This window comes from Elgaria multicarinata, chromosome 11 (genome assembly GCF_023053635.1).
Source record: "Elgaria multicarinata webbii isolate HBS135686 ecotype San Diego chromosome 11, rElgMul1.1.pri, whole genome shotgun sequence".
Taxonomy (NCBI): Eukaryota; Metazoa; Chordata; class Lepidosauria; order Squamata; family Anguidae; genus Elgaria; species Elgaria multicarinata.
Genome location: NC_086181.1, coordinates 9802700 through 9822012, shown reverse-complemented (window position 1 = coordinate 9822012; position 19313 = coordinate 9802700). Strand labels below are relative to the sequence as shown.

The 19313-nt window shown below is 43.6% G+C and overlaps 2 protein-coding genes across 5 annotated transcripts in view; one reads left to right on the top strand and one right to left on the bottom strand.

Moving 5' to 3' along the window:
* The window catches only part of STAT3 (signal transducer and activator of transcription 3), a 284749-nt gene that overhangs the window by 143721 nt on the left and 121715 nt on the right, over positions 1-19313 (bottom strand). The window lies entirely within an intron of this gene.
* Positions 1-19313, top strand: part of ATP6V0A1 (ATPase H+ transporting V0 subunit a1) — a 55550-nt gene that overhangs the window by 14675 nt on the left and 21562 nt on the right. For 3 of the 4 annotated variants that reach the window (XM_063138751.1, XM_063138750.1, XM_063138749.1), the window contains exons 8-17: positions 2214-2296; positions 2697-2790; positions 6950-7162; positions 8141-8291; positions 11478-11617; positions 12205-12362; positions 12710-12800; positions 13789-13907; positions 16775-16988; positions 18212-18319. In XM_063138751.1, the coding sequence (XP_062994821.1) occupies positions 2214-2296; positions 2697-2790; positions 6950-7162; positions 8141-8291; positions 11478-11617; positions 12205-12362; positions 12710-12800; positions 13789-13907; positions 16775-16988; positions 18212-18319 (1371 nt within the window). Of the gene's footprint in view, positions 1-2213; positions 2297-2696; positions 2791-6949; positions 7163-8140; positions 8292-11477; positions 11618-12204; positions 12363-12709; positions 12801-13788; positions 13908-16774; positions 16989-18211; positions 18320-19162; positions 19238-19313 lie in introns of all 4 variants that reach the window. The other variant, XM_063138752.1, reaches the window with a different exon arrangement.

Genomic DNA, 19313 nt, shown 5'->3' with positions numbered 1-19313 from the left:
TGTTGCAAATTAGCCCCATTGATTCCCCACCCCCCCGGAAAACCCACATAAATGGGATGGGGAACCTTTTTTCCTAACAAGGGCCAGATTCCCTTAGGTTTATCTGCTGGGGGCTGCAAACTGGCTGTGGGCAAGGCCACCCATTTTCTCTGTCTCTCTGCCACACCCTTCTCTCTATCTCTCTTTCTAACACTGCCTTATCCTTCTGGCCAACGGTTGTCAGAGGAGGGACGGACCGTTCTTGCCAGAGTTTTGAAATCGGGCTGAGGGATGCAAGTTGCCCACCCCTGTCTTGGAGCATGTGCAGAGTGCACTTCCCTTGCTATTGGCGTTTGCATCTCTCACTTCAGAAACTGAGCCCTGGTGACAACAAAGGAGAAACTGCGATTGTGAGCTCTGAGGGGTATGTGAGAGGCTTTCAGGGGCCAGGAGTGAGACCTTCCCCCCCACCCCTGTTCTTGGCAGCCATCAGCCACAACTCATTTACTCCTATCATCTGTTCACTGATGTTTAAAATAAGCAAATGTGTTCAGGTTTGCTTCATGTGCATATTTATATAGGCTGCGGAATCCAGCTGTCCATCATGTAGGATATCTTTTCTATAAGGTAGGATCCTATTTTGTCTTGGAGAAGGAGTTCTGAGTCCTACCTGCTTTCTCCATCCTTAACAGATGAAATTGTAATGAACAATGAGGTTGTACCCAGTGCTACTATTCTCATTAAAGTTGTGTCAAAGTTTCCTAATGAAGGTAGCCCAGTGTCTTGTTTGAACAAATGCAGGAAGAGGGGGAGCTGCTATCTGAGCCCAGCCAGCTGCCTGAAGAATGTGCTGGTGGCCTCCCAGGAGAGTTCAAGGGTTTGGACTCTTAAAGTACACCACCGACATCAGTTCCTTTCTGTTCAGTTTTCCTCCTGCTTGTTTACTCCAGATCATGTCCTTGGTCAACTGTTCGGCTTATCTGCCTAGTTTCTCTAGTAACTTTATGATTCCTCTTTACACTAGCCAAAGTTAATTAGAAGGGTTTATTACATTCTGCTCCATCGCTCCATTATTCTGCAACAGCATTGCACGGTGTCTTTTTACCTCTAATGAGACTACTCAGTAGTCTGTCTGGAACAGTTGTGAGAGCTTTGAAGGGTCTGTGATAGAACTAGATAAACTTTGAAGGATAGCTTAACACAAAGATCTGGTACACTTCAAATGGTGCCCCTAAATGTTGTGAAAGTCTGCAACTGCTGCAGCTAGAGGCATGTTGCTGTGTGCGTGGAATTAAGGCCCATAAAACTATCTTCGGGATATCTAAGTGGGTGGGTTTTACTTTCAATAAGGCCTCCAAGATGCCATTAGCAATTGTGTGAATGGCTTTAAAAAAGTATATTATATTTATTTATTTCTAAACCACCCAATAGCTAAAGCTCTCTGGGTGGTTTACAACAATTCATAAAATAAAATACCATATAAAAATGCAGCATAAAAACAACATAAAATGTACATATATAAAACTGAAAAGGATTTAAACAGCTAAAAACAATTTCAATGAAATGCTAGGCCTGTTTAGATGACTGGCATAAATGCCCTGTCGTGCTTGAGAGTAGGTGTGTCCCCTGCTCTGTATCAGGACCCTGGTGATGGGTGAAGGGCCTAAACTCTTTGCTGCTGCGATCCTAATGCAGGCTAGGGGCCCCATGAGGCATGGGGTTCTCTTTTGCTTTTCTCTGTATACGGCATGTCTTGCTTGCTTGAGCTGTCTAGAATCATTGCTTTGTAAACATGGTTTGCAGTTCTCCAGCTCTCTGGTTTTGTGTCACATTACAGCCTGGCTTCTGTGATTCTATCTTCGGAGATTGATGGGCAGGGTCAGCCTGTTGTTTGAGAGAGTGAATTGGTGGTAAAAGAGCCCCAAAGGCCTTTCCTCGCTCCGCAACCCTGAGACTACTTCAGCCCTGCCATGTGCCCTGAAAAATTCTTTTGGATTTAGCTAAGGCGTAATTGCTTCACTTTTGTTCTGGCACACCATCCATTTTATCCTTACAACATTAGGTTCAGAGGTCATCAAGTGAACTTCAAGGCTGAGCAGTGAATTTGAACCGGGGTCTTCATGGCTAATGAATAACTCTGTAGTAGCACTCAAGGTTTTGTAGGGTTAACCTCAAAAGCTTGTTCTGTTGTTGTTCTAAAGCTTTTTTCTGCATCAGTTTCTCTTCTCTTCTAGGGTGACTACGTACACAAGTCTGTGTTCATTATTTTTTTCCAAGGTGACCAACTGAAAAACAGAGTCAAAAAGATTTGCGAAGGGTAAGCAAGTTGGAATAAGGGGTTCTTTAGTTTTAGCAAGAGTTCAAGCAGCTCTGAACGCATTGTGAATGCTTTTGTTTTCTTTGAAAAACAACTGCCATAACACTTTCTGCAGCTCTCCCCTAGGAAAGGAAAGGAACCTCTCGTGCAAAGCACTTGAGTCATTGCTGACTCTAGAGGGATGCCTGCTTTCGCTGACGTTTTCTTGGCAGACTTTGTAGTGGGGTGGTTTGCCATTGCCTTCCCCAGTCATGGTTACCTTTCCCCCAGCTAGCTGGGTACTCATTTTACCGACCTCCCCTATCAGTCACTTTAATGTAGAGCTGTTTTTCAAGAAGTGAGTATCTTATTGTCTTGGTTATGTATGTTGTTGTCACTGAGTAGCTTGTGTGTCTTTCAGATTCCGGGCTTCTCTGTACCCCTGTCCAGAAACACCTCAGGAAAGAAAGGAAATGGCTGCTGGAGTCAACACCAGGATTGATGACCTTCAAATGGTATAAATGATGGTGGGGCAAGGGAGGGTGGAGCTTTCCTTTCTGCTCCTTTCTGCTGGCTTTACCTATGACCACAAAATTGTTTATCTACGTTCACATACTGTCATCTGCAGTGTAGTGTTCAGTTATCTTTGAAGTGAACAGCACTTTGGATTTGATAGCTAATGCTAGGTGTCCCTTGAACTGTATGGCCCCATTCAGACAACACGCTAAACCATGCTGCTTAACCACAAATTGGTTAATGCCTTCCGTTAACCAGTTTGTGGTTAAGCAGCATGGTGTAGCGTGTTGTCTGAACGGGGCCAGCGTAGTCCTAAGCAGCCTCCTATTACACCTGCTTCCATGGGAGCGTAGAAGCTTTCACAGTCCCTTTTAAGCTCCATTGCTATTTCTTGACAAGGGGGATGAACCATCCATCCTCTCAGTAGGCTCTTTTTCTGCGTTCCTGAAGTTCATGTGCGTAAACAGCATCACAGGAATTGTAAGTGTTGAGCGCTGAGCTGACTAAAGGAGGGGGCTACAGCATTCCATCTTCAGTTATTTCTGTATACTTGCCCACTTACATGACCATGTCCTGCCTTGGTCTAAGTGGCCCTGGCCCAAGAAAGCTTAGACCACAATCACAGGGTTGGAATTTTTTTGTTACACTTTAAAGTACTCGGTCCTTCTGACATCTGGCTAGGCATCCATGCATAAGATAACGTTTCTTTACCCATTTAAATCTGCCTTCTTGCCTTGATGTATCACTGAGGTAGCTTTGGTAGACCATTTTGTTCTGGTGATTGGCAGGGGAAATGTTTGCTTCTTGATTCTCTTAGACCTTGGTGGCTTTTGACCCTTACTCAATTTCCTACTTGATTTGGAACCTCCCATGGGCATCAAGTTTTGGCTACATACATTTCTTTTTCTATGGATGAACCCAGAAGGTAGCTGTGGGAATGCCAGGTCATCTATGTACTATTTATTTGAAGCATTTTTACCCTGCACCTTAGCCAAAAAGGACTCCCAAAGCAGCCTGTAAAGGTCAATAATAACACAGTTCCTGCCCTGAGGCTTGCTACGTAAATGACACAACAGGAAAAGGAATTGAGATGGAGGAGGGAAAAAGTAAACCTAGTTCTTAGCTGTTCTCTCTGGCAGGATGGGGTGAAGCGAGCTCCCAGCAGATGACCCTTTTCTGGCCCATGGATGTTCTTCCTGGGAAGCAGGGCACACAGTAGCCCTTGGTCCTACGGCTGACGGCAGTGTGTGCTCTGCAGTCCCAGGGGTGCCATTTCTCTCTGCGTGTTGTATGGGCCACGTTTGACTCCAATGTTTCTCATCTATATTGATGAGATTTGTTTGGAGCTTTAGAGTTTATAATCAACATGCTTATGGCACCCTGTTCTGTTTCATTAACTTGGCATCCCGGAACAGCTTTCCCTACCTTGAACCAGTGTTGGAGGGCTGTGACCGAGTGGATGAGGCACAATTGATTGAAGTATAATTCAAGCAAGGTGGAGGTGACATTGGGTAATCCAGAGCATATTATTGCTCTGTTGGAGCAGATATGCAGTTATAGGGGTGCTTTTGGATATGGTTTTACTGCTTCATGTGGTGCCTGTGAGTAGAAGTATGTGTTACCGGCAAACAGATACCAGCTGCACCTTTTCCTGGAAAGTAGGAACCTTGCCAACCATCATCTGTGCATTTATAACCTTGAAGATGGACTACTGCTATTTGCTGTACATAAGGCTGATCTTTGAAGGCTGTTCAAAAGCTTTAACGGGTGCAGAACACGGTAGCCCACGTTTAGGAATGGAGAGGCGTGGATATATTTGGACAGTCTTGTTGTAACTATGATGATTATTTTCCAATTAGCTTCAAGGTCCAGTTGCTAATTTTAATTTTTCAAGACCTGGGACGTTCATATCTTGAACAAATACATCTCCTGTCCAGCATGTTCCTCTTTGGCAAAGGCTCTGCTAAAAGCCCTATATGTAAAAGGAAGCAGTGTTATTGGCCTTGGTTTGTTGTTTATTCATTCAGTCGCTTCCGACTCTTTGTGACTTCGTGGCCCAGCCCACGCCAGAGCTTTCTGTCGGCTGTTGCCACCCCTAGCTCCCCCAAGGTGAAGTCTGTCACCTCCAGAATATCTTTAGAACATCATATTTGTCGTTCACCACCAGCACCGTCGGCTACTAGCCATCCTTTTGGCTTTGAGCTTGATGCGTCATCACATCTGGGGCTAGTTGAACTTATCCTGTGTTCCTCCCCAGTAGCATTTTGACCATCTTCCGACCTGGGGGTCCCATCTTCCGATGGTATACCGACATATCTCTGGTTGTACCGATCCATTTAGTTTTCATGGCAAGAATACTGGGGTGGGTTGCCATTACCTTCCCCAGGGATCGTATTTAGTCTGACCTCTCTACCATGACCTTCCCGTCTTGGGTATCCCTTCACGGTTTAGCTCATGGCATCCTTGAGGTGTTCAAGCTCCAGCATCACAACAAGGTAACGATCTCCTTTGCTGGAGATTGGCCTTGGTAGGGCCTCCTTAACCATTGCCCCAAGGCTATGGAATGCACTTCTTGTTGAGGTTACAAATACACTTTCCTGTTAGCCTTCAGAGAACGTAAGGGTCTATTTGTTTTTATTGCCTTTCAGGAACTGTAAAAAGGGGGGCTTGCTGTAGCTTCTAGAGTGGTGTTACTGTTGTAGACTTGTTATGGACTTATTTTTCAGTGTTGTAAGTCACCTTGAGCTGAGGAGGTTAAGGATGCAATCTTATGCACGCTTAGATAGGAAGAAAAATCCTGCAACTCTCAGCATCCCACATGCTGAGAGCTGTAGGACTATTTTCTGTCTAAACAGGCATATGATTGCACCCTAAGTCAGTAGAAAATCTTTTTATTTAAAGTAACAAAACTTCTGCACTATTCCAGCTTTTTGTTCTGTACAAGAACTCTCCTTGGGCAAAACACACTTGAAGTGTGTGTCCTCTTCGAGCCAAAGCTCACAGCTCTCCACATAGTCCTTTTCCTAGCAAATGCCTGCAGAGGTAGGGAAGGGCTGAACCTTCCTTTATTGGGAATGTGAGTAATTATTATTTTCCTTTAGAATGGTCAGAGTGGAGGCTGTGGGACAGACTAAAAATGGAAATTGGAACTGTGGACTTGGTGGTCTGGTCCACTCCCATCTCTCACCAGTGTGTAGTTTATATCCCCACCTTCCACTACCTACAGAGGAGCATCACAGAGAGGAAGGGAGTCATATGTGGCTTGTAATGGCTGCAAAAATAAGGTCTGAAAAGGCGTTAAGTCTCAAACTAGAGGAGACTGAGTAGAATTTCCATATATCATAGGATGGTGAATTAATGCTCTGTGGCCCTTCTTCCAGCTTATTATTATTATTATTATTATTTATTTATTTATATAGCGCCATCAATGTACATGGTGCTGTACAGAGTAAAACAGTAAATAGCGAGACCCTGCCGCATAGGCTTACATTCTAATAAAATCATAATAAACAATAAGGAGGGGAAGAGAATGCAAACAGGCACAGGGTAGGGTAAAACTAACAGTATAAAGTCAGAACAAAATCAAGTTTTAAAAGCTTTAGGAAAAAGAAAAGTTTTTAGCTGAGCTTTAAAAGCTGCGGTTGAACTTGTAGTTCTCAAATGTTCTGGAAGAGCGTTCCAGGCGTAAGGGGCAGCAGAAGAAAATGGACGAAGCCGAGCAAGGGAAGTAGAGACCCTTGGGCAGGGGATAAACATGGCATCAGAGGAGCGAAGAGCACGAGCGGGGCAATAGTGTGAGATGAGAGAGGAGAGAAGTGGAATAAAGAATGTGCATTAGGCAGTGGAATAAAGAATGTGCATTAGGCATACGAACAATTAGATTATTGTATATATAATAATTTATCTAGGTGATGTACAACTAACGCAAGTTTATAATTGACAATACTATGTTCAAATTCAACATTAAAAAGCCCTAAAACCAGCTCATTTTTTTCTGGGTGCATACTTTATATTATACGCAACCCTGGTTTTGGGTCCAGGCTTGTATACCTTCTGTTACAGAAGAATCTTCAGCTCTAGACAGTCTTGCAATGCAATGAGTGTCTTTCATGTGCCAGCCTCTGAGACATGATCCCTCTTCTCCCTTACCTGTGGCAGGTGCTGAACCAAACAGAGGATCATCGGCAGAGGGTCTTGCAGGCTGCTGCAAAGAATGTCCGTGTCTGGTTCATAAAGGTGCGCAAGATGAAGGCCATCTACCACACCCTGAACCTCTGCAATATTGACGTGACCCAGAAATGCCTCATTGCTGAAGTCTGGTGTCCCGTCACGGACCTTGATTCCATCCAGTTTGCTCTCAGGCGTGGCACGGTGAGTACAACCCATGTGTCTCTAGCTCTGTTACCATGCCCTGGAACCATTGCTGGCATACGCTTGTGGTGAAAGAGTCTTCACAGGCAAAATTAGTGTGGGGAAACCTGTTGTAATTGAAAGCAAAATCTGCTTGTTTTACTGAAACACCTCTTCTTTGGGGAGTGGCGGTGACTTGTGTATGAGCGGTGACTCTGGAATAGCAGCAGCAGGTTCCTTCTCTGTGCGCAAGAAGGCCTGCTTTGCCCTTGGCAAACATACTTCTGCTTTCTTCTTTCCCCCAATCCCTGTGTAGATATTTTAGTGACAACCCATTTAGAATGTAATGGGGCTCTTTATTTAGAACACTCCCTTCCCATCATCTCCACCTCTGGCCAGGAGAATAGCACAGTGCTCTCACTTGAAATCTGTCCAGCTTTGAAAACATTCAGCCTTTGGTCCACATTCCTCAGTGCTTTCTGAAGAGGAGGCTTGCCTAGATTTTTAGTCCTTGAGGAGGACACACCCATGGCCTGGATCTCCATTTAGTTCAGTCAGGTTCAGTTCCCTTAGGACAACAGATTCCCTCTTGTTCTGGATTCCTTTGGTGATTTTACATTTCCCCACTGGCTTGAAAAGCACACTGGCTGCTTTGATATGCTGTGAGCGTGTGTGTTTTGACTTTAAAGAAACAAACACACACTAAGGCATTCAACTGAAAGAGTGATGGAATCCATTAATTACTTTGCTAGTTGAGGCTCAAGAGGAAATTCAGTCCGATCTCTTTCTTGCTCCTTTTTGAAGCAAACCCTCTCATGCAACTTGCATCCACTGAAAGCAAAAAGCAGCTGTGTAATTCTATAGGGAGCCTGCAAAGTGACAACAGCAGCAGCTTTCAATAATAAATTGGAAAGAAGTGTTGAGTGGGTGAAATTAATTTGGGTTTCTGTTCCACACTAAGCCAATTTCTCTAACCTCTGGCTTGTTTCTGTGTAACAGGAGCACAGCGGATCCACTGTCCCCTCCATCCTGAATAGGATGCAGACCAACCAGACTCCACCCACATACAATAAGACCAACAAGTTCACTTCCGGGTTTCAAAACATTGTAGATGCCTATGGCATTGGAACCTACCGCGAAATCAATCCAGGTAACACTGTGTAGGCTACCAGTCCAGCCTTTCCTTCTAGCCTGTGACGTATTGTTGGATGAGCTGATGTCTTCCTTCTCTCTGTTGTTGTTGTTGTTGTTGTTGTTGTTGTTGTTGTTATTATTATTTCTTACATTTGTATACTGCCCCATAGCCGAGGCTCTCTGGGTGGTTTACATAGGATAAAAACACTTAAAAGCAATATACAAAAAATTTAAATCACAAAAACATACAATTTAAAACCACAAAAACACACTCTGGTTTGTGCATGAGTGTGTTTGTGCGTGGCGGGGTTTAACAGTAGCAGAAGCGGCACAGATTGCACCATAGATCTCTTCTCTTTTCCCCACCCCTCATACAAACCAACCCAAGTTAAGGGCCCAGATAACGGTTTGGGAGCAGTGAATCCTAGATAATCCTGGACAAGCTAAGAAGGTGTGGACTTGGTATGTGCCTGGGAGACCACTGGGAGTCCCATGTAAGCGGCTTTTGAGGTTCTGTAAAAGGGAGAATGGGACAGAATTGTAGGGGTCTCAAGACTTAGGTGTTAGCAGCCACAGCTGTGGAGATATTTCCTTTTGTGTGGGTGGGTGTCTGCCAATGACTAATTGAGAAGAGGAGGGTGGTAGCAGATATGCAACCACAGGTGGGAACTGCTGAGGTATTACAAGGAAGGCCTAAGAGGGAACAGAATTGTGGCTGCTTGATTTGTGGATCTGCAAGCGGCTTAGTTCACATGGCTGTTTGGGGGCATGTCAGGGGAACAAGGCCCCCCCCCCCAACGTTTTATTCTGATCTCCGCCACAAGCAGAACCCTGCTGGCTGGACAGTGACGGGGCTTTCCACCCCTGTGCCAGGGAGATCTGTGGAGGTGCATGTGCTGTCCTACTGGTAGTCCTCACTCTATAGTAGCAGCAGGGTGGTTCTACATCATCCTGTGGACCCTCAGCTGCCCTCCTGGGGCACATAGGTTTGCTTGCTTAAGGACTTATAACCTACTTTTGTGTATGCTTTCAGACTGATGTCTTTTTGGGGGCTATTAAGATCTTATATTGCTTTTTTTTAACTGAAAATAGGTCGAAGGGAGATCGTTATAGAGCGATTTTCTATAAATTATATAGGACTCCCTAATCGCCTTTTTCTTCAAATAGCATTCTCTGTCAAGCCAAGTAGGGCCCTTGTGGATAGTAAGGGCAGCATTATCTGGCCCTGACCTGCCTGCATGAGTTAAAACATCTTGAAAAAGATGAATTAAATCATCATACGCCTTTATGGTAGATGCGGCCGATTCCTCCAATAAAATTGCTGATCTTAGTCGAATTACTGGGTCGGAATTTAATCTTACCTCCAGTAGACGGCTTAATTCTTTTGTATATACAAGGATACTCAAAGTGCTTTACCAAAGAAAATCAAAGATAACCTTAAAACACTAAAGTCACAGCAAAAAAAAAAAAAAAAAGAGAGCAGTAATAGGACATTACACAACTACAGCAAAATAATATCCTAAATACACAGTTCAAAGCACAGTAAATGATTTGCAGTGAATACCTATGGCATTATGTAATGCACTTCTAGAGCGTCACATACTATAGAAACGTTAAAATAATCACTTCTCGCAGGCAGGCATCTCTCTCTATAAAACTGCTGCATATGTCTATTTGAGATTGTATTATAATAAGACCTTGCATATTTAGCTCTAGGGCACAGCTTTTTGTAACCAAGCACCCACAGAGAACATGCAGACACACTAAGTGTCAGGTCAGTGTAGCACAGTGCTTTGTCCAAACACATGGTCGAAGAAGCTTACAAACAGGGCATGATGAAGATAGTTATGCCCAATGTTTGCTTTGCTTCTGAATATGGGGGCTCCATTTCTGGTTATCCTATATGCCAGCCTTCCCCAACCTGGCTCCCACTAGATGTGTTGGGCTATAATTCACAGAATGCTCCCAGTGGAGAAAGTATCAGCAGGCGTGGGGAAAACCTAAGGTTTGCATAAGTACAAAAAAAATCTTTAACGGTAACATCCTAAGATGAGGCAGTCAGGGACCAAAAACAGCTCAAAAGACTGAGCATGCTCAGCGCAGAATGCTGACTGACTGGAGGAGGTAGTGGGATAGAAACGTGGAGGTGATGGCAGGGAAAATGGAATCGAGTGGCTAGAATCCTAAATCGCAGCACTCCAAATTTTTGTGGCAGATCCTACTTGAGAGAGAAGCTAGAAAATCTGAGGGGAAATGAAATGGAGTATCTGCAAAAGAAGAAGAAAATGGCTGGCTGGAACCCTGAATTGAAGCACTACCACTGCAACATTTTGTTGCCGGTCCAACTTGTCAAGGCTAATAGCCTTTAGACCACATCTCCATGAATTTCTGTAAGGATTTTTTAAAACAGGCAGCTACGCTAGCTCACATGCAATGAGATTACAATAGCATTCAAAAAGAACTCACTCTGAAATGAAGAAAATTTCTTACCAGTTTAATTTTGTTTTTCTTGCCGTCCATTTACTTGGATGTAGTATTCTGTCTTCTTCTTAATGCAATGTCTCTGTGTGAAAATGTAGCTTCCTTAGAGCAAGCTGACTTTTTTTTGTGTGTGTGTGGGAGTGGAAAAAGGCTGTTTTAAAGATGGATCTAAGCATTGAGCAGGAGAAACGGGTGCGCTGATATGTCAGTTTGCTTTTTAATCTAATTAAAATAAGCATGAAACTAATTTCCTCACAAAAAGAGCTCTGTTTGTCAGACATCTCATGTGCCTATTAAAATTACTTCTCTTCTAGATTAGATTTTGAGAGAGGCTACATTGGATTGTGAAAGAATGTGCACTTCATCACATTACACAGAACTCTGAGCAGAATGGACAGGTGTAGCATCCCACCCCCTCGCTTTCTAGGACATACAGTGAGATGAGGGGAGGCGCTCCCCAAAATCAAAGATTTTTCACTTCAGTGATTAATACATTATACAGATTACTAACACAAGTCTTTCTTGTGTTTGGTTCCTACACACGCTACCAGCGAGGTCCCCAATAATTGATCTTCAAAATATGCCCAGCCAGCTCATAAGTAGTTTGTAAGGCTAGCCCCCAGGGTATTGTGGGTCCCAAAACTGTTCAACGGACCTCCTCTCTCAGATGCTCTGCATTGTTCCATCACGTGTGTTTATCTTCACTCTCATTGTTTTCCAGCTCCATACACCATCATTACCTTCCCATTCCTATTCGCGGTGATGTTTGGGGATTTAGGCCATGGAATTATCATGACTTTTTTTGCTGCCTGGATGGTGATCCGCGAAAGCCGCATTCTATCACAGAAGAATGACAATGAGGTATAGGGCATTGCCTCTCACTTGTGGGAAGAGGGAGGGAATACATGCAAAATGGAAGTCACTCTCTTGGCTCCTTGTGAAGTATTTGGATTGCTTTGATCCCATCTGTAATACAAAGAAGTCTGCGTTCTTGGTGAGAACAGCAAAAATGGGGCAAGTCTTTCTCCAGTGCAGATGTAACTTCAGCAGCCCTCATTTCGGAGCTTTTCAAAGTATTTTAAGGCTAGTAAGTTTTGAGACATGCACAATGCACAGGAGCTTAATCTTAACTAGTCTTAATTGAGTCACAGTTACTCAGAAATGGTTTGATATTCAAATTTGGAGCTTCACACTTTTTTCCTGCCCCATCTCCTTGTGCGGAGCAACTGGCAGACTGACATTCCCAGTACATGCTTTGTCCTTCTGGGTCAGGCTTGTGGCTCTCCATGCCTTTGAATGAGGTGGAGGAAGATGTACTGCAGTGTTGACTTGCTTTTTTTTTTTGAGACCCTGTCTTGGTCAGGTATCTTCAAATGGTTTTTTAAAAATGTCTCTTTTGTTTTTCCCCCCTCCCCAAATTCTCCTTGTCTAACCTGCTCACCGGCCAGATGTTCAGCACCATCTTCAGTGGCCGATACATCATTCTCCTGATGGGCACTTTTTCCATTTACACTGGCCTGATCTATAATGACTGCTTCTCGAAGTCGCTCAATATGTTTGGCTCATCCTGGAGCGTCCGGCCAATGTTCCAGAAAGACAACTGGACGTAAGTGACAAGATGCCCACAAAGCCTAGAGCCTATAAAATATTTGGGAGATGATCTGAGCAGTGGGTTTTGTGGGTGGTGGAGTGGGGGGGGGATGTTAGAAAGGGGATATGGCAGGAGTACAGAACCTTATCCTGAAATGGATCTTTCTTCTATGAAACACTAAGAAAACATGGCTGTTTTCGGCTCTTTGACTGTCCCTAAGCTATGTGAACCGCCCAGAGAGCTTCGGCTATTGGGCGGTATAAAAATGTAATAAATAAATAAATAAATAAATGCTGGTATTGTTGTGCCTGCGCCGTATCTCTCAAAGTGTTACGTGTAGCTTTCTGCTCTCATCCACACAGAGACAGCCTTCTCGAGGAATACCCTGTGCTTCAGCTTAATCCCGCCACTGAGGGTGTCTTCGGTGGACCATACCCCTTTGGCATAGATCCAGTAAGAGTGCCCATTACCCCTTCTTTTCATTTTCCCTTGAACACTTCGTTTGTCTTGCTTTCTTCTCCAGCTTCTCACTGCCTTCCTCACTTCAGTTGAGTCATCTCTTGACCTGTGAAACTGTTGGGATGGCTTGAATGAGTGGTGTGAAGGTGTTGAGTCCAACAAGAGGGGCCGTTCGTATACTGCACATCAAGCGCCAGTCATTTTAGCAGAATTCTGGACTCTTATTTCAGCCTGAAAGTCACATATTTGAATGTGTGTTCCTCCCCATGTAAAAGGTTGCTTTGCATATGGTAAACTAATATACAGATATTGGAGAGAGGGCTACACTAAAATATCTCCCCTTCTGATATGCTAGTTTACCATATGCGGGAGCATTAAAAAATGTAACACTGCGCACGCATGCACACACACACACCCTTTTCTAACTGAAGAAATGCAGTCTAGAATTTTACCACTTCAGTCTGGTACGGCTCTAAATTTCACAAAATTAAGTAAAATGACATTGATGTATGACTGTAAAGAAAATGAGACACACTGCTTCTGCTGAATAGATTTTTTTCTTTTATGATACTCAGTTCTAAAGTGCAAAACAGGTAATGAGAATTCAGAGTATTGGTGGACAGGGAAGTTGACTCCAGAGTCCACAATGCAGGCAGGGAGCCCTTGAAGTATCTTAATAGGACAGGGGGGTTGGAATTCACCTGGACTTCTGGAGTCTCCTCTGCACTCAAGATCATTGATAGAAACTGCCTTAAAAAATTCCTATAGTTATGAGATCTACAAGCTGGAATACTTCAAGGAAATCTGTCTGTCTTAGTCTCCAGGATGCCCTGTGGAGGATAAAGACTGTCCTATAAAGGAAAAGTCACATACGGTGTTGGGAATATTGTGGATCTGGGTGTATTTAACCAGCTACTCCATTGGGAGCACCTTTATTCTCTTCCTCCTCCCCTCGCTCTAAACACTCCTGTCTTTGTGCTAGATCTGGAATATCGCCAACAACAAGCTGACCTTCCTCAACTCTTTCAAAATGAAGATGTCAGTCATCCTTGGCATCATCCACATGCTCTTTGGTGTCACGCTCAGCCTGTTCAACCATATGTGAGTGTGCTTTTCAAAATTATCAAAAGATGGGAGATGCAAATAAAAATACAGTATAAATCAATCAAAGGTTGCTTTTCATTTTGCCTAGTAATAAGTCAGCCATTTACTTATAACAGTTATTCTGTCCTAACAACATACCTACAAATAGGCTATACTTACTCTAATAAGAAACAAAATGAAAAGGAGAAGAAGATAAATCCTGTCTAAATATTAATAGAATAAAAATAAAAAGGAGAAAAAGATAATCCAGCACAATAATCCTGGACCTGAATATTGATTATTCCAACATTTCCTTTTGTACTACTTAATAAATATCTCAGAAGAATCAAATACCTTTCAGCATTTTTGTTACTGATTCTTTTGTATGAAACTATTGATGGCATTCTGGAGTCTCCTTTTGTTCTATGTCCCTTCCAGAGTTTCTGATAGGAAGTTATTTTATACCACCCTTGTAAAAAAGACCACAAGAGTTACTAGCTTGCTGGGGGCTGCCAGAGGAGGGGCAGAGGGCTGCGTTGCTATGCTGGGTATGTCTTTCCTCCTATAGCTGCCCACTTGGATTCTGTGTTGGCCACAAAGGAAAGATGGAGCGCTCCATCCACCCTCTGCCAGTGGGCTCCCTCACCTGTGTGGAATTCCAGGTTGCCTGTGGCTGTTAGACTAATGCTTAAATACAAAGCTCTTTTACGAATCCTGTGCCATATATTTCTTTTCCAGTCCCCTGTTGATGATGATTATGTTTGTTCGTTTTGGAGCAACCAATAAACAAGCTGCAATCAATGTATTTCCTAGCATTTTATGACTTAGCTGGGATCATATCATTGAGCTTACCTAGAAATAAGTACTTTTGGTAACTTGCAAACTCTTGTGTCTTTAATAGTTAACCACAATTATCCAATATTTCATTTCCTTGCAAATCCCATCAGATATCTCTAAAATCAGCTTGATGCTGCTTATGCATCTCCACTGTAGGAGGAAGTATATTTTTGTGGCTTATAAGGAACATAGTAGCATGGATACAAAACCTTTTATACATTTTCTTTAGCTGCAACATCTATTTGAATAGTTAGAACCTTCTTTACATATAACTTTCCACTACTGATCTAAGATAGTGACATGAAACATTTTCTCACACCTATTTTTTAATTCCCATTTCAGCCTCTTGTAAATCAAATGGTGTTTGATAAAATTCAGTAACCACTTTTGAGATCTCTACTCAAGCCTTAGTAAAGTTAGATGGTTGTATAGAGAGTGAGAAATCTGAACCTTGAAATTCTCCTGGACGACTTTCAATATGCATATATTCAAAGATGCAAATGTGTGTTTTGATCTGAGATGAGATCAGACTTCCTTCCTGCCAAAAGGGATGGTCTTGTGACATAGATAACAATTAAGGTTTACATAGTACTCTTCCCACCCCAATGTTCCAGGCTATTTTCGTACTAAAATGCAACATGTAAAATCTTAAAAATATTATAGCAGCTTGGAAAGAGAAAACAAGGAAAGGGAATAATGGCTATATGGCTCGGGTCTAGGTTATTTGAAAGAACGTATTCTCCCTTATGAGCCTGCCCGTGCTTTGAGATCTTCTGGAGAAGCCCTTCTTTCAGTCCCACCATCTTCACAGGCACGCTTGGTGGGAACATGGGGGAGGGTCTTTTTGGTGGCTGCTCCAGTGCTCTGGAACTCTCTTCCCGGGGAAGCTAGGCTGGCTCCATCCTTGATGAGCTTTCAGAAGCAGGCTAAAACTTGTTTGTTCCAGCAGGCCTTTGGAGAATAATCTGGCCCTCTATCTATGTTAATGTCTTATAATTTTGTTGTGTAGTTTAAACGTTTATGTCCCCCCCCCATACGTTTTAAACTTTGTAAGGCTGCCTTGAGGCCCAGTATTGGGCAAAAGGTGGAATACTACTACTACTACTACTACTACTACTACTACTAATCTCACTAAAGGGGGAAATCATTGTGGATTCTTGAAAATCATTTGGACATGAAAAGCTTTTCAACGTTTCCTGAAGGATGAACAAAGAGAAACAGAGTTGGGTCTAGTGCTGTGTGCTTCAAGAAACTTTAGAGTTTCTTGGAAACTTACCAGGTTTTCCTTGATGAGAAAGCTGGAAATGAACAAATGCATCTGAAAGTCAGCTTGCTCATTATTACTGCTTATCTGTTGCAGCAGCAGCAGCCACAGGAAAGTATTTGGTGTGTTCTAGCTCACGCCCTCAGCTCACACTAGGTGAATAAGTGATAACATTAGGAGTTTGGACTCCAGAAAATGCCCCACAATCCTCTTAGACACACAGTGGTTCTTTTGCAGTTGTGTAAAAGATTCTATGAAAGAGTAAGGACATCCTTGAAAGCTACCAGTTTTGGTGGAGTGAGATTCACATGTGTGGTTTCATTACTCACTGATTGAAAGCACTGATGTGGTTCACACATAACAACAACCCACGATTTAAACAGGGGTAGTTTGTGCACAAGTGGAAGGGCGCACTGCCTCCTGCACGCCCACCACTTCCACTTTTAAACAACAACAACCTATGATCAGCTCGTTTGCAGGTTGTTAATGTGAGACCTGAACCAAAACTTTTTGGGCTGTTCACTGATTACCAATCTAAAGTTAACCCATGGCTTGTTCTTAGGTGAAGTTTGGATTGTTTAACCCAAAGTGGCCAGGCTAGAATGTCAATATAACCGATGAACAAGTGTGTTTGTTGGTTGTTTACTGAAACCAGAAGCTGCTCCCTTGTGGTGCATGGTTAATTAATCCACGATTTGCAATTAAACGCTGCTATTATGTGTGAACTGTCTAAATTCCTTCTAAAACCAGTGTGTCATTTGCATGTCTCTTTGCACTTCTGTAGCTATTTTAAGAAACCTCTGAACATCTACCTTGGGTTTATCCCTGAAATTATCTTCATGACAACACTGTTTGGCTATCTGGTCATCCTCATCTTCTATAAGTGGGCAGCCTACGATGCAAAGAACTCCATGCACGCGCCAAGCCTTCTCATCCACTTCATCAACATGTTTCTCTTCTCCTATGATCCCAAAGGCACCATGCTTTATACGGGACAGGTAGGTGATCTGGTGCAGATGAACATTTCTTTGCAGGGTTTTCACGCTTAGGCTTTTGAGTGCAGAGATGAACTAATTGTGGGAGGGAAGGGTTGAAAATCTTTGATTTTCATTTGATGTCACAACATAGATTGTGGGCACTGTTCTCTAGGGACTTCTCCTATGCAAGTCACATCAAAACAGAGGAGAGCTCTTACTTGTTTCAATGCGTTTTGTCATAAAAGCTGGTGGCATTTACAAAGTCATTCAGAACCTGAGTTATGTTTTAAGAGGGAGTTTCTAGAACTCGTGCTGATAGTGAAGTGTAGGCAGGTCCAGGAGGGTGGGGCTTCTGTGTGCTACCCCTGTCTTGTTGACCGTTGCCCCCAAGTTTATCAAACTTTGTGTGACACAGATTCCTATTTCAGGAATCCGACCAAGGATTGTGACTGAGGCGTGGGACCTGGGTGTTATTCTTGACCAGTCCCTAACTATGTCATCACAGGTGGGGGCCGTGGTTCGGAGTTGCTTTTATCAACCCCATGTGCTCCGCCAAGTTCACCCCTTTCTGTCAGAGGCTGATCTTACCACCGCAGTCCAGGCCCTGGTTCTTTCCAGACTGGACTATTGCAACCTGTTGTATACAGGGCTTCCCTTGAAGCAAATCCAACGCCTACAGGCTGTACAAAATGCAGCAGCCAGGTTGGTCAAGGGACTCCCAAAGTGGTCTTCTATCACTTTGCTGCTTCAAGAGCTCCATTGGCTGCCGGTGGCTGCTAGGGTGCGCTACAAGGTCATGTTGACCATGTATAAAGCCCTGCATTGCTTGGGTCCTGGATACCTGAGCACTCGCCTCTCTCCTGTGTCTCACCATTGGCAGACTTGCTCTCAGGAGCAGGGTGCCCTGATGGTCCCCCGCTACAAATTGGAATGTGCCAGGGCCAGGGCTTTTTCAGTGGCTGGCCCCCGGTTATGGAACAACGTGCCACTGGAGAGTAGACAGGCTCCCACTCTCAATTGCTTCAAACGCCTTTGTAAGGCATTTTTATTTTCACAAGAGTGTGGGGAGGGGGTGGTTTAAATTGGGGTTGAGGGCTTTTAATGGTTTGAGGGTGAGGGTTTTAATGGAATTGTTTTGTATGTTATTGTAAAGCGCCTCGATGCCAGAAATGGTGAGGCGGCGCTATAACAATGCTTTAAATAAAATAAATAAATAAGACACAGCTGTTGTGTTTTCCCCACAGAAAGGTGTCCAGTGCTTCCTGGTAGTGGTGGCATTGCTGTGTGTGCCATGGATGCTGGTTGCCAAACCCTTGGTCCTTCGTCAGCAGTACCTGCGAAGAAAGCATTTGGTGGGTGACTCAGTGTCTCCTTTTTTTCTTTCTTAATAGGAATCTCCTTAATTCAGTGGCAGAGGCTCAATAGAATTTCCTGCTATGCAAATCTGCATCTAGATGAGAACTCCTACATTTAAGTCCTAAGCATATTTACTTGGAAGTAAATCTCATTGCAATCAATGGGACTTACTTCCAGCTTTAGGATTGCAGTTTAAATCCTGATTACATGCTGAGGCACAGCTGTACTTTATCAAACTTGGCAGCAACTCATGACTGCCTGTAGTTGTCTAGGGCTACGTCCTGAAAACCTGATCTGCATTCGTGCTTGAGATCCAAATAGCTACTTTAGGTGTGCCCAGCCCAGCGGGATTTTTGACTTTTTTTCCCTTTTGGATGGCAGATACCTGTATCATAAGCAGCTTTTGAAATTGCCTTTGGTTTCAGAAGAGTTTTGCCATGTAGAATGGGGGGCTGCTGTTTAAGGAAACACAAGACCTGACAACCACTTAGGTGAATGGTTCTTTTGGAAACACTTACGACAGGAACGTTGCGTTACTTGGGTAGCACTGAATTGAACACATTGGAAGAGACATCTAGAATTAGTTCCCAAACTAGTCATTTACTCAATAATGGCTTTAAGGAAAGCAATCTGCCTGTGAGATTCTCCAAAGATTGGCCTCTAGCTCGTATCGGGCAACTGTTAGGATGCGACAGCCCGTCAAAGTGCAGCTCAGTTAAAGACGCTCCCTCTTCCTTCTCTGACATCTCATCCTCCCATCACCCCTCCATTCGTCTCCCTTCTTTTCTCTTTTGTTTTTCTTCTCCTTTCCCCCTTTCTTTCCTTCCATTCGCTATCAGGAAGGGCAGCCCGTGGAAGCCCCTGTCAGCCCAGCTCAGAGTCCGCAGGCAGTAGAGGCAGCAGCGGCTGCAACAGTGAGTGGACTAAAAGATGCCAAATGATGCACATGGCGAGAAGGGGAGGTGCCAGGAGCTTTGGGAAGTATCTGCC